Source organism: Anabas testudineus, chromosome 10 (assembly GCF_900324465.2).
Source record: "Anabas testudineus chromosome 10, fAnaTes1.2, whole genome shotgun sequence".
Classification (NCBI taxonomy): Eukaryota; Metazoa; Chordata; class Actinopteri; order Anabantiformes; family Anabantidae; genus Anabas; species Anabas testudineus.
In genome coordinates this window covers 16,479,051-16,494,181 of record NC_046619.1, presented here as the reverse complement: position 1 = coordinate 16,494,181, position 15,131 = coordinate 16,479,051, and the positions used below count along the sequence as shown (strand labels likewise).

At 38.7% G+C, this 15,131-nt stretch overlaps 2 protein-coding genes across 2 annotated transcripts; one reads left to right on the top strand and one right to left on the bottom strand.

The window, feature by feature from the left end:
- The first annotated feature begins 321 nt into the window (after nt 1–321).
- Nucleotides 322–3,486, top strand: rpl36a (ribosomal protein L36A). Its single transcript, XM_026357997.1, has 5 exons — nt 322–438; nt 1,127–1,232; nt 1,314–1,381; nt 1,625–1,747; nt 3,408–3,486. The coding sequence occupies exons 1-5, from the start codon at nt 436–438 to the stop codon at nt 3,426–3,428; spliced, it is 321 nt and encodes a 106-aa protein (XP_026213782.1). The 5' UTR covers nt 322–435; the 3' UTR covers nt 3,429–3,486.
- Nucleotides 3,487–3,574: 88 nt separating this feature from the next.
- Nucleotides 3,575–8,491, bottom strand: gla (galactosidase, alpha). Its single transcript, XM_026357995.1, is given in 8 exon segments — nt 3,575–4,094; nt 4,226–4,423; nt 4,512–4,550; nt 4,552–4,674; nt 4,779–4,870; nt 5,091–5,265; nt 5,915–6,089; nt 8,061–8,491. Coding segments are annotated over 8 exon segments (1,296 nt in total). The 5' UTR covers nt 8,222–8,491; the 3' UTR covers nt 3,575–3,761.
- Between the last annotated feature and the right edge of the window lie 6,640 nt (nt 8,492–15,131).

Below are 15,131 nucleotides of genomic sequence, written 5' to 3'. Positions count from 1 at the left end.
TTCCTGCTCATTTTCATATCAGCCGTCAGGACGGTTTTGGTGATAAGTGGAAGCGGGCTAAGCCTAAACAAAGGGCCATATTTGGGTAGTGCCACACTTGAACTTATGTTTCATGGGAATTCTTGCCCAGCGAACTGCTAATTTAACAGAAATTTGGGGGACAAACTTTAAACAGACACAACTTTCACAGGCATTAAAATGCTTCTCGTTGTGTTTTATAATGACACTGACTAGATGTACAACCCCCTGTAGCTACAAGTCCCTGCAATCACTTCAAATTGGAGCTCCTACAGATGATCTTTGCAGTTCTTGTCGTGCGGACCACCGGCCGCTAGGGGGCAGACATCACGCCTGCAGCACGCTCAGCGCTGAGGTTACTTTAAGAAGTGCTTCCGGCTTCTTTCTTCCTCTTTCCCTCTGCATCGGGTCGCGACCATGGTACGAAATTATTACACGAAGACACATTTTAGAATCAGACTCAATCTTACAGGTTAAATCATCATGTTTGAATATAGTTAACTCTGTTATGTTAATGTCGTGTTAACACACATGTAGATGGTCGTATTAGCCGTGTTGGTGTTCAATTGTTGCTGTTATAATGTGGTTAAAGTTGCAGCAGTTTAACGCTGTTGCTAGTCACAGTTAGCTGTGCCCGGATTTACTTAAATAATGTTTTATGAAACATTTGTCAACGTAAACACACAACCAAGTGGGTTGTTAAGTTGCTGTAGTCGCATATTTATATATCTTTCTTGGCAATGAATTTGCTGCTAACGTATAGTTGTTATGTTAGCAAGTTAGCATCTGCTAATGTAGGCTGCATGTACTCTGACCGGGAAGACTCAACGCTAAACAGCACACGAAAAATTCTCCTAAAGAGTCATTAAAGTGAATTGATTTTGGACAGCTTTGTTTTTTTAAGCGTTTCTTTAGACGCCTGTCACACATGCATAAGCTAGCTAAATTCTTAGTAGTTATCATATGTGCTGAATTAACTAGAGTGCTAGCTGTTAGCCATTTTTCATTTAGCATGCGACGTGAATGAAGTGTCATTCAGTTTCTCAGGGACACTAGACTTAATCTACCTGAGTGCGGGTTTGCCTAAAGTGTCTTCTGTGTTATTCAGGTGAACGTCCCGAAGACCCGCAGGACCTACTGCAAGAAGTGCAAGAAGCACCAACCCCACAAAGTTACCCAGTACAAGAAGGGAAAGGATTCCCTCTATGCACAGGGTAATAATCTATAAGTCTTTAAAATGCGTGTGGTAAATGAGCCATATCACGAAATGTAGCTAAACTGTGAATGTTGTGCAGGTAAGAGGAGATACGACAGAAAGCAGAGTGGGTATGGTGGTCAGACGAAGCCCATCTTCAGAAAAAAGGTACGTTTTATATTCTACATCCTTTTAAACATTTCCTGAAATATGATTACCTGGTTTGCTTTGTTTTGAGTGGCATTAAAAGGCACATTTGTGGTATCAAGTGGATTTTCTACAACACAGTATATCAGAATTATTCAAGCTCTGATTATGGCCAATTTTTTGCTTATTGGTAATTAAAATGAAAGATAATGTTAAATACTGGAACACCGTCTCTGAAATCAAACTGTTTTAATTTCTCTTTAGGCTAAGACTACAAAGAAAATTGTGTTGAGGCTTGAGTGTGTGGAGCCCAACTGCAGATCCAAGAGAATGCTGGCCATCAAGAGATGCAAGCACTTCGAGTTGGGTGGTGACAAGAAGAGAAAGGTATGTATTTGTAATTAGTGATGTCTGCCTGTCTTTTTACCATACTGTACTTTTCAATGAGCTTTGCTTTCTGAAATGTACAGTGTTATAACTCGGTCCTAAAGCAATGTAGTCCAACCCCTAAAGTCCTAAACCTGTAGTTTCTACTGGTGTGTGCTACCTGTGGATGCACACTTGGATCAAACTGCACTTAATATAATCCACTAAGAATAACAATATAGTGTATTTAAAAAAAAAAAAAAACCAGAAAAAAGGATATGACAGGAAAAGGCACGTTTGATTACATACTATTACGTTTCAAAATGATCTATAGTAAAGATATTTAAACTGAAATGCAACATATTAAATGATGCACCAGGAGTTAGATGATATAAGTGATAGCAGGGACATGCACAGCTGTTGAGTTCAGCAAACCATGTTTGTTTCGTTTACAATGAATTGCCTAATTTAATACTTAATGTAATCCCCTGCTTGTTTTTCAACTATCTCCCCTATATGCCCTTCTGATTAATTCAGTCAGGTGTGTTTAGTCAATCAGAAGCTGGATGATACATATTCACTCTGTCTTCCCCCAAACAATTCTCATCTGAGAAGGTATCTTCCAGCTTCCGATTGATGGAACTGCTGCAAATTAATCAGCAGTGGGTAGACCTGGGATAGTTGGAAAAACAAGCAGGGAAGTGGGCCTTAAGGACCAGGTTTGGGAAAGCCTGCTGTAGAGGATAGGTTAATGAAAGTAGTTACTGACGGTATTGGAGAATCCCAAATGAAGTGTGAAGGATATTTAACATTGTACATTTCTGAATAGCTGTTGATGGGTAGAATCAAAAGGCAAATAAAATTTCTCAGTCACTGAGAATGTGGATTATTTAAATTGTACCAGTTCACACAGGTTGTGCTGTAATGTATATTACATAGACGTCTAATCATGATTTACAATTAAATATTTCTGCTGAATTGGACTGAATTATACAAAATGTGGTGACACAAAACATGCAGTTCATTAACTTATGTAAGTATACACAGTATACTGTAGTTATATCGAAGCATGAGGGCAAACCTTGTAGTTGCTTCTTCTTCTGCCCTTGGACAGGATTTATGTCCTAGAAAACTGCGGCACAGTGTGTCAAGTTAAAATACTTCTATTATTAATTTTAAATGTGATGTTTTGCTGCCGTAATTGCATTGTAGAGTGATGGCAAAACATTATCAAAACATTATTTCAGGGAAAATTGGGTCTTGAATTTGGTGCAACTGTGATAACTATTAAATGCTGAAACATAAAACCAAGAATTATCGCTAGGCCATTATTTAAGACTTTCATAAAATCTAGGTAATTACTAGTTTAGTGTCATTTTCTGAGGAAAAACTTGGGGTAGAACCTTCTTTTCTGAGGGTCATTTCTAATATGATGAATCTCAACTCTTGCTGTACTTGCAAAGCAGCATATTTGTCTCGTTAATTAATCAGTGTTAAACACAACTGGATGCAGTTTACATTTGCTTTTGATTGAAGCCAACAAATATTAACCACTTCAATTTTAAAAATCTTAATTTTAATACCAAAGTTACAAGTAAGATACATGTCGTATAAATCTCTGTAAGCAGCATTAAACCTCTGAGCATCATTTTAACTCACGATTCCATCTGTTCTCTTACAGGGCCAGGTCATCCAGTTCTAAACTGTGGTCCACTCTTCTGGATGGAGTCACGATTTTCAATAAATGTATTACAACATAATTTGGAGTTTGGTCCTTCTTTTGCCTTTTGTTTAGTTCAACCTTTACTAGCAGTCAAGTCTAGGCGCATGAAAACAACAAAAACAAAACATTTTCCAGTCATTTATTCATCCAGATTTTAAAAAAGTATGTTTACAATAATTATCGTATTCAGGTAGGTAATAAAAATATCCTTTTTGATTATCAACAACTTTTACTAGACACATCTTAAAATAAGTCTTTCCCTTAAAACAACTATAACAGTTTAGGTAGTTAAAGTGCTCGACCACCTCAGGACTACAAAATGGTGGCATGCTTTTGTTTGACAGACAGATCCTCCCATCGCAGTTTGTACATTTCAGTAAAGTCACTGCTCAGGGGCGTGATGGTCAGCAGAGCAGTGCCTGAAGGGTTCACAGACAGAACTATATTGCTCTTTGGAGTCTGAACACCCATCTCCTTGTATTCGGGCAGGATCTGTGTGACGTTGCATTTCGGGTCACACATCTTCCAGCCGGGAATCGCTCTGATCACAAACCCTCGGGGACCACCGATCTCCTGTTTATTCAGCACGGCAGCAGCCAGACGCTTCTCAGACAGGGGCCTCTCCCAAATTTCAAAGCTGTCAAACTGGACAAGAATGTCAGCATTTACTTCACTCATAGATAATAAATCTTATAAAATATTTAAATACAGCGTTTCTAAGTAGGAACCGCATGTGTGATAAATTTTGTCGTCACCAGGAGGGAAAATGCACCCACCTTTCCGGTGAGGGATCCCTGTTTGCCCAGTGAGTCTTGGCTGATGTCTATGATGAGTTTGTTCTGCAGCAGCTTCTTGGATCGAGGGCAAATATTCCTCAGGTCGTTAGACATGAGCAGAGGGGCAGCCATGATGGCCCACAATGCCATCTGGGACTCCTGCTGGTCATGACTTAAGCCAAAGTTTCCAATAACCAGCTAAAGAAATAAAAGAATAGTTTGACATTCTGGGGAAAGATGATGCATTGTAAATTTGTTGGGGGGTTGCTTGAGTCGAGCACAGTACCATATCGGGGTCATTCCAGCCCCCAGGTCCAGCCACGGGGAACGATGATGTCTTGATGAGAGGCAGTCCAGTCTGAGATGGACTTGACAGAGCTCCAGGAGTCGTACACATCAGCATAGTTGCGCCAGTGGTTACATGTCTCACGAATGGCCGTGTAGTTAGGCTGCAGGCACAGAAATGCTCTTTTATGTAGCATAACATCAGACGTATGGTCTCATCGGGCAGCGAATTATAACGAAATAGATATTCTTTATGTTCGTCACTGACCTTCTGGTAGGGCCACTCGTACAAAGGCCACTCGCAGGAGTACAGGATGCTTTTCCCAGTTTTGTTCAGTGCTTTTGACATGTTCACATAACCTTAGCCAGAAGAAATAATAGGCATATCAAGTGAATTCATGGAGATATTGAAGAAGAGAAGAACTAAAATAAATGTTTAGAACATTGTTAAGGATGCAACACGTTGTGTCTGTCAGTGAGTGTGATAGATGACGTTTGCTTTCGGACAGCACTGTAGTAATGGAAGACAAAATTTACATAAACTGAATTTGGATTTTGATTTAAAAAAAAAAAAAATCACCTTCTCCCAGCAAAGTCCAGTTCATGTAGCAGCCATCGAATTTGAGCAGATCCACTCCCCAGTCAGCAAAGGTCTGAGCATCTACCTCATAGTATCCCAGACTCCCAGGGTAGCCAGCACAGGTATTTTTCCCAACGTCTCCATAGATACCCAGTTTCAGACCCTTAGAATGGACCTGAAAACAGAAAAAATGCTTATGATTCATGACTCATCCAATATAAAACCATTAAGTCCAGTTATTTTGTAGGCTGTCACGGTCTGCAGGTGGCGATGTTGCACCGCTAAAAACCTGGAATACATTCCTTTGCTGGTGAATATCACCTATTAGCTGTCACAGATGTCTTCAAGCAAGGAAACTTCTCTCCACAGCGATTGTCCAAGACAATAAATGCCTGCGTATCTCACTTGGCTCCATTTGATAGATTTGATAGATTCCACATCTCGTCCTTTCTCTATTGTTATGTAAATAAGTGCATGTTGGCTTGAATGGATGTGTAATGAAGATGTAATTTGACTGTGTAATCACTTTTACTTGTAAACTTACTAAACTAGGGCTTCTCAAATTTCATTTGTCGAAGCTTAGATTCAGAACATCCCCCGATTTAGTAACACTGTACAAATATATATGTGAGAAATGTGATAAACCTACAGCAGCTTGATACACACACTCTTTGGCTCCTTTCAGCTAGTGAAACAGCTTAAATTCAAGTATTTCTCATTCCTAAAGTTTATTTAAAGCCCTCTCTCTCTCTCTCACTCTCTCGAGGCATTAATACTATACGTGCATTGAGACTCTCCAGGCCTCCTTACCACCTACTACTCACATAGTCGGCCAGTTTCTTGATGCCTCCCGGGAATCTTCTGGGGTCTGCCTGCAGGCGGCCTTTGGCATCACGATCATGAGAGGGCCAGCAGTCATCAATGCAGACATACTCGTAGCCGGCATCTTTCCAGCCCTCCTTCACCATCACATCTGCCATCTGCATGTACAGTTTCTCACTGCCAGGTCGACAGGAGGAGACAGACAAAGATGATCGTATCAGTTAGATAGTATCACAAAAACGAATGCTAGTTTTGCTGTTACTCATTGTTAAGTCATGTAAAACAACAGTGCTTCAACCAATAGGCTGACATTTACTTCTCTAATTGCTTTATTGGCTAAGTATGGCTTTTTTTAAATGAGCATAGCAGATTTTATCAGCATCTCTAAAATAAAACAGGGAACTGAATATGGAATATCTTAAAAATGTAGATTTTACTTGCAGGTATGATTAGAGTTGCATTAATTAGCTCATTAACTGAGTACTCGATTGTAAGAAAACTAACCTGCAGCTATTTTAATACCTGACTAATTAAGTAATTAAGTACATACCAACTGTTGTGAGCAGACTAGCCAAATATGTCATGTTCACCTCTAGAAATGTCTTGACATTTAATAGACTAAACAGTTCAATTAATTACATGTGAAAAAAAGAATCATGACAATCAATACTGGAAATAATCATTAGTTGCACCCTAATTATGACTCTAATGAGGAGAAAAGTGGACTGAGAACTCAAAATGTCTTTGTATGCGAATGAAAAATCTTTAGACTAGTTAAGTATCTGGAGCATCTGCATTTGTTGGGATTGATTACAAATTCAAAATGACCAGAAGATAAGAACTTTTGTTCTTATTTTGTTTTTGTCCCTGTTCTTGTTCTGTGAAATGAACAAGTGGGACACTGACGAGAAACTGAAGATCACTTGTGTACCGTGTGCTACTCCCTTCACAGAGTAACGCAAACTGGTTCTAACCAGAATAACAAGAGGAGTGGGAGGCCTCGGTGCACACCTGAGCAAGAGGACGAGTAAATTACAGTGTAGTTTAAGAAACAGACGCTTCACAGGATCTCAATTAGCAGCTTCATTAAATGGTGCTCACAGAAGAGCAGTCTCAATGTCAATGTTGAGGAGTGGAATGCAAAAAATATGCCAAATATCAAAAAACAGAAAAGATTAAAATGACAAAGGTATCACAGACAGACAAATCTAAGTTTGAGGTGTTCTGATAATCGTGACTTAAAGCACAGCAGCTCCAAACTAAGCAAGAACTATAGGGAACAAGCAGACGTCTGTTTATCTGTAATGGAGTCACAGTCACCAGATCTCAGCCGTACTGGACTGTTGTAGGTGCATCCAGATTCTCTTCAGACAACATGCAGCATCATCTCGATTTACATTATAGCCTAGTTAATAGAATTTTGGGTTAATAAATGCTAGTCAAGTTTCACAGTTTTTAACTGTATAGAGCAAATGTCTCTATTATTTTTTCACTAATTAATCCTGATTGTTCCTGTAAATTGGCACATTACTCTTCTCACCTGGGTTTCTATGTACTTTTGTTTTTAAAAATGTTTTAGGAATCCTATTACATTACCCACTGACAGCAATATCTGTTGTACCGAGATCTTCAAATGCCTCAAACCAAAGAACAAATAAAGGAAAATTTAATCAGGTAGTGTCATTATGGACCAGCACCAGTTGTTTCTGTTCTCAAGGTGTTCTGTTATTAGAAGATTGTGTTTCTGTTCTTACATTTCTTCTCAGATTTCTTAACAAAATTTCTCAGTGCATAGAAAATGCCATATTAAGGGATATTATGTCATTTATACTACAGATACTAGCCAACTGGTTATTTAGGGAACTCTATTATTTTATTATTATCTGTTGTGCCCCAGTCCATTGGAAAGCCCATTGCTAGATGACATGCAACAGCTGACAGGGCTCTGACCTTATTGTCTCCACAATAAGGTCGTGTGCATGATTCTCTTGTTGTCTCTTGATATTACAGCACAAGTAAAAGGTGAGATCACTTTTGTTTGGACTTTAAGACCCAGTGTTGACGCGTAATTCTGCAGAAATGTGAAATAAAAATGCTCCACTATGACATATCAGGGCTGTTTTCCTTGCCAGCTGTTCGGGCTCTTACCTGATGCAGTTATCTGGGTCTTTGTCACAGTTGATGTTACACATGAACCTCTCCCAGTGCAGCCAGCCCATGGTGGGAGTCAGAGCCAGACCGTTGTCTAAAGCTTCAGCAGCTGGACACGATAAACTAAAAACAACGAGGAGAAGCACCGCTCTGCACATGTTCACGCTTTAACTCGACAGATTGTCAAACTTACAATAAAAAGAAGCACGACTGCCTGTTTTTTATCTCTATTTCCTCATTCATAACATGTTCAGCCCGCCCCCTTGCGGATGAGCGACACACGCCTGGACCAATCAGCTCATAATGCGTCTGCGGCTGACCAATGGCGTTCTGCTTGTGTCCAAACCAGGAAGCGGCATGGTGGACGGTGTAGTGGGTGCAGGAGTCAGGTGAGACATGTGAGAAGTCAGCTGACACGAAAGGACGAGGAAGTCTGATGTTGAGATATGTCTGAATAACAGAGTAATGAAAACATGCACATAAAATCCAACAGTATTCATTCATAACCAGGTTTTACTTTTGGGCAGATCCTAACAAGACAAATATAAATACTGTAGTTGAATTGTGAGAGCTACAGCTGAATTAGTAATGATTGCAGTTATATATATTACACATTAACAACATACCCAGAGTCTACTTTATATCTATTTCCACTTTATACGTCTGCTCCATTGTATTTAGTATTATTAGTTACTTTAAAGATCATTTACAGTAACTAATAATACATCTTAAATGTGATTTATTATTAATAGTAGGCTGTGTAAATGTAATTTGCTTCTAATGCTTTTGCACTTTGTTTCCACACTTTACCTTCAAGATAGAACTTGTGAAGCATTTTTAATGAATGGTATTTAAACTATACTTTAGGTAGAAGATCTTCTTACTTTCACTTCCACCACTGTTTAAAACCAGACTTTGATACAGTGCAGCTGATCAATGACCCACATTAAAGGACAATTCAGGTGTTTTACAAGCTTTCTCATAGTCTTGTAATTGTGCCACTTTATATATATATATATATATATATATATATATATATATATATATATATATATATATATATATATATATAAATGCATAAATACTAAACAACTGTAGCAGTCTGCTCTGCCTGCAGCCTTGTTGACATAAGGATAAAAAGCCTTATAGGTGTTTCTGCACACAGCATAGCATTTCTTTCATTAGGGGAGTTAAGGGTTAATTGTGTCAGTGAACCATCACTTTGTGTCCAAAACAAACCTGATGTTCTTGTACAAGTTTGAGTGGAAAACCTCAGCAGCAGCTTGAATTTCTATTTGTATTCGCTTTCCAGCAGGACACTGAATGAAAGAAAATGTCCCAATTTGCCCCACGGTTCCCTCAGGAGGCTGTCTAATAAAAAAATGCCACACAGGCTATCAGCAGTAATATAGGACCATATACATATAAACAGGGCTTCAAGCTATTTATTAGCTCCACATCTAGGTCATTTGTCTGGTGCAGACCTTAAATGAATTACAGATAGGTTTCTTAATTCAGCTGTAAACAGAAGCCCTACAGAAGCAAATTAATCTTGGATGGTTTTTTTTTTTCTTCATGAAATTGTCACAGATCTTCTCTCACACGCAGAGAGAGAGCGATGATTTGCTCTTTTATAGAAATTTAAGAAGACAGCTGCAAATTGTGTTTTTGCTAATCAGATCAGCTATTTGCGAGTTGGCACAGAGGCTGAAACATTACAGATGTAAACGCGACTTGAAACAGCGGAGTGCTTCAATAAAACCTGCGTGTGATGTTGCTCCTGACGCCGCTTGTGTTCTGATATTGAGATGAGTCAAAACAAATAAGGCAGCATTCATGTGTTGGCACAAACCCATTTTATGACAATAATCCTCAGTCCCGCCGCTGGCTGTATGTAAAGAGGGACCATTAATGAACACAAAACCTGACCTTTCAGTGAAATGTCAAGGGTGCCTATTTCAACCCTAAACATTATCAGAGGCTTCAACCAGGGACAGGTCTGATACAAACAATTTGTCACTTGCTATAGTTCATATCAGTACCAGAGACTAAAGGCATTGAGGCTCTAAATGTCAGATTTCAATTTGACTCCCCCCTCCTGCTGATGGATGGACCAATCCAGCTCACTAGAATACACAGTTTTCTCTTCATAAAAACGTAATCTCTCCCACCTTCGTGATAGAGATCCTTGTTGTATTTTACAATGCTGCTGCATGAAAGAGCAGTATGTCCATGTGTAGAATTGTTAATTGAGATTGTTGACAGATGGGCAGCCTGTGCTTTCCCTCTCACTTTTATGGCTCCCCAGAGCTTTGACACCAATCCATCATGTTTCTTTCTTCAGCAGTGTCACAGATTTGAACAGACTGTCATGGCTGACTTATGTTGTCAACTTTGTTATGAAATGTAAGGGAAAGCTTTATTATGTTGTGCTTTCATGCCAAGTTATTGTGTTAATATATCGGGACGGACGGGAGCATGTGCAAATGCCATCAGAAAGTTAAACATCCACAAATAACTAACAATGCAAGGCTCGTGCCCTCAGTGGAAAATCATTTATTGTTGCGTAATTAGCTGCTTTAGTTGTTTATGAGACTGTCACGGGGAAAGCAGCCTACATGTGCTGATGTTGCCACTTTAATTAGGTCCTTGTTGAACTGAGTGTGTCGGAAATGGCTTTATAATAACCTGCAGAGGCTTATGACCTGTAAATTACCCTGTTTATTGATAAGATTTTTTTCAGCTCAGTTTTATTTCCTTTGACATTTCTCTAGTTATTCTAATATCTTCTGCGTCTGTTTTGATAATAAGTCAAAGATTAATTTTAGATCCCCTTGTTTTATGATCAGACCCTGGTTAACAAGTTAAATAACTCGCCCTTTGGCTGCACCGGTGACAAAACAAGCAAACAAACAAACAAGGCAAAAAGAGGTAGGTAAAAGGGGCTTTCACATATCAACCAATATGCATGATAAGACAGAGTTTTACATAACGAGGCAGAATATAGCAGTTAAACATTAAAAATGCTATCCATAAATCTTCAGACGTGTTTTCTAAGTCTTGGTTTCTAAAGAAAACCTGTTCCACCTTGGCAATAGCAAGTATTTATCGAGCTACCTCTTAAAACATGGTGACAACGGGGACTTTCTGCTCTATGATATGAATTTCTTGGCTGCAACCATACCTGTCACATGACAAGGAAGACGTCTTGTCCTGTCAGCAGTGAACTGATGCCAAGTTACACTCAGGTTGAATATTTATTTGAAATAGTTGCTACTTTGACAAACCTGGAGTTTGATGAAGGTTTGATTTTAATTTGAGAAATACCACAGCAGGTAGTGTTGAGTTGAAGTTTTTGCATTCTTACCTGGCTTGTTCAGGTTCGCCACAGGTATACACACATTCAGAGTCATCTGACTAGTTGTTGAACTGCAATGACTTGTTTTCTTCTCTGTTGAATACCAAACGATGTGACATGGGTGTGGAGGATTCTGAGCTGTGAGGATTTGCTTGTTAGCATTCAATATATTGTATACTATTTTATTTATGTACCATGTCTATTTGCATGTTAGACAGCAGCAAATGCATTCATGCTCTTCTCTGTCTATGTAAAGCCCTTTGAATTGCAGAGCTGCTTTTTCCACCTTTTAATACGTGTGTGCAATTACAGAGATTGAATGAAGTGCACCAATGTTCCTCAGACCACAGATACTGCAGTTAAAGTTGTATGCACCTTAAACATTCATTCACAAAACACCCCTAAATAGCTGGAATTATTATTGTTATATTAGTCCGATTTTCTAATTTAACATATCTCTAATTACATTGTGAATTTAACAATGAACTATTAAGTTCTATGATGATTCAAATGAATTGTAGATATCTTTAATTAGATTCTCCATATTACTCAATGACTCATTTTTACAAGTCAGGATGTAATTACAATGAAAATTACAAAAATCCATTTGACCTAGATGCTGTGTTGAAAAAATGTAGTGAAGTATTGGTGATGTGTTACTAGTGATTTTATTTTTAAAGGTTCCCGAAGCTGAGAAGCATGTAGTGCAAACAGTTCTTAGTTCTTTGTCAATTAGATTAAACCTGCCAGCTCGCAGAAGGGAACCACAGTATACTGGATTTCCAGTTATCATGTTGCAGCAGGCTGATATGCATTCTTTATCTAAATACTGTAAAAGCTCATTAGAGATGTGTTAATTTTCTCTCTCTTGTGTTCTGTCTGGTTTATTTTGATACTTTCAAATTGACATTTTAGTCAAAACATCAACAAGCTGGGAATTAATTTACTTTGCAATCTAGAAATCCTCATCACTTTCTGCTACTCTGCAGCGCCCCTGCAGATGTTTAGGCGCCGTACTGCGGGTGAGTGATTTTTATCAGTAAACCTTCATAATAAATTATTCACCAAATACATTGTTCACTGCCTCATGGCTGAAGTGTTTAATCAAGCACCGCTGTTATTCCTGTTTGTTCAAATATATTTACTATTTAAGCGCTGTAATGTTTCTGAGATGGGGGAAGAAAATACTATGATACAGTGTGCTCTGTTGCCATGCACAGACACTGCACATTTCTGTCCTGGTAATGATGTGCCTAATTATGATTTTAGTCTCTTGCCAATGTGACAATGGTGTTCAATAATAGTCTCCTTGTGATTACATCTGAAATATTATTATTAATGATCTCAGGAACAGCTACAGCAGCAGAGAGAGTTATAGTGCCTCAACAGAGGGTACTTCAGTGTGTGTTGAGAAAATCAATTTTAATGGTATATCCAATACATGATTCAGTTTGTGGTCCTTAAAAAGCCATGGAGTACACAAAGACTGACCTTCGCTCTGGCTGCTGCTACAAAAGCAGCAGGGACGTACCGGGACTAATGCAACCTTTGAGGAGACCTGATTATATGTTCTCTTCTGTAACATGATAGAACAATGCATTGCTGTGTATAAATGGCAAATCAAATGCATTTGGAAATCAATACCAAGCTAAAAGAGGCAGTGCATTTCATATGAAATCAGTGATGTGCTCAGCTCAGTCGACAGATCATCTGTTCAAGGATATTTTGAAGCTGTCTAATTGGCTTCTTCTCCGATGGTGTTTGTCATGTCTGTGTCTATTTCAGATTAAGGTCTCAACAGATAAAAAAAGGCTCTTTTAATTCTTGTTGCTCCAACAGGGACTGGTTTACACCCCCTAATTTAAATATGAACAAGGTGAATACTATAGGCTGGTTGATGAATCCACATTTGGGTCTGAACTGAAATATTTTCATATTCCTTAGTGCAGATATTAACGGTGCTAAAATGATGACTTTGATATTTCCTCTAACGCGACCATGAAGTTGACATTTGAGAGCCGCAGGATGGATTGCCATGAAATTCAGGATGAGTTGCAATGATGTTGGGGATCTCTTTTCATATGCCACTGTGGAGAGGCTCACAGAGCATGACTGCTAAGGAATTGTTTTAAAAGTGGTCACACATTTTACCTCTATCATTCTCTTACTTTGAGACAGACATACCTTTCTCACTCCCTTACTAGTGTTCTTGGTGAGATGGACCTTTCTGGAGTGGGTAATCGCTCTGCAGAGAAGCTACATTTATACCAAATTAGACAATCATGTCAAAAGCTGTAATTCCTGAAAAACATAGTTTTTTCAGTCCTTCATCGCTGCCACTCGTTGTGTTTGACTTCACAAGTCGAGCTGCCCAAGTTCCAGACAATGTGACCTTTGTTTGGGTGTTTCCTTGTTTATAGAGTCAATAACATCTGCAGGTTATTTATTGTTGCAAGTCTTATGTTTTTTTATACAATGACAACACTGGGTATTGCACAGAAATGCCTCTTGCTATACATAAAGTGAGGATGAAGTCAACCTTCTAACCAGTTAAAACTCATACTTCACGGTTCACAGGTTGCATCTGTGTAATGGGTGCAGGTCTGACCTTTTCACATGGAATAAAATTTGATGCCAGAATTGCCCCCAGCGCTTTGATAAGCTAAATCAGCCATGCACCCAGCATTTTGCAGCTAAACGTCTTACACCTGTACATTGAATAGATGAGGCTTTAGACTTTATCTGAAACTAAAGACCTTAAAGTTTTAAGATGGTCCATTTTGTAGCTGAGTATTTCACCCTGATTCCGAAGAAATAGAATCAATTTATTCTTTTTTGGTGCAGCACTTTATATTTAATTTTTCATTTGAGGTTAAAAAATTCTGCCTGTGTGTGTTTTTCTGGGAGACTGCCTCTGTATGACCTGAAGAAATTATTCAATGTAGGAGTTCAATATGTCTCAGGTTACCACAAACCTCCAAATTGATTTCTCTGGGTGGGTTTGAAGCCCGGAGCACATTTTTTTTTATTCTTTTTACTGTGTGAGAAAAAATAAACACCATTATACTTCTCTGTTATCACATGAAATGTATTGTTATATTGTGTTATTTGGAGATGGAGGTAAGCGATTGCCAAAGGGGAGCAGGTTACCAAATCAAACAGTCATGTAGAGTGCAGTATAGACATAGAAAATGTTTTTAGAAAGGCGATGAGATTGTGTGTCCCTCCACTTAGATAACTGCTAGCATTATCTTTTATGACAGCCAAAGCCACATGTGAGCTTAATGGACAGAAGCACAGGTGTAGGAATAACAGTTGAGGTTCTGTGTGACTTTTGAAGGTAATCTTCACAACAAAACACACGTCATTTAACGCAGGATTCAGGATTTTATAAACAGCATCACCATGGAAACCAAGGCGAGATCATTGTGCATTCAGGAGATCTTGTGATTGCAATTCCATGTCCATGTTCTCGTGCTCTGAACCCCCCCCCTCCCAACCCCACCCCTTGTTTACAGACCTGTGAAATCTCTTACATACAAAATGGAGGCACTTCAGCTCATTACTCCGTTACACTTGACTGGTAAGCTTTTCGACACTTGAATCAAATGGCAAAGGCATAATTGGATTCAAATGAGATTTTAACCTATTAGAATAATTTTCTGCGTGCTAGAAGATGCTAAAATTTTAATGCTTGGTTCTTTTCATAT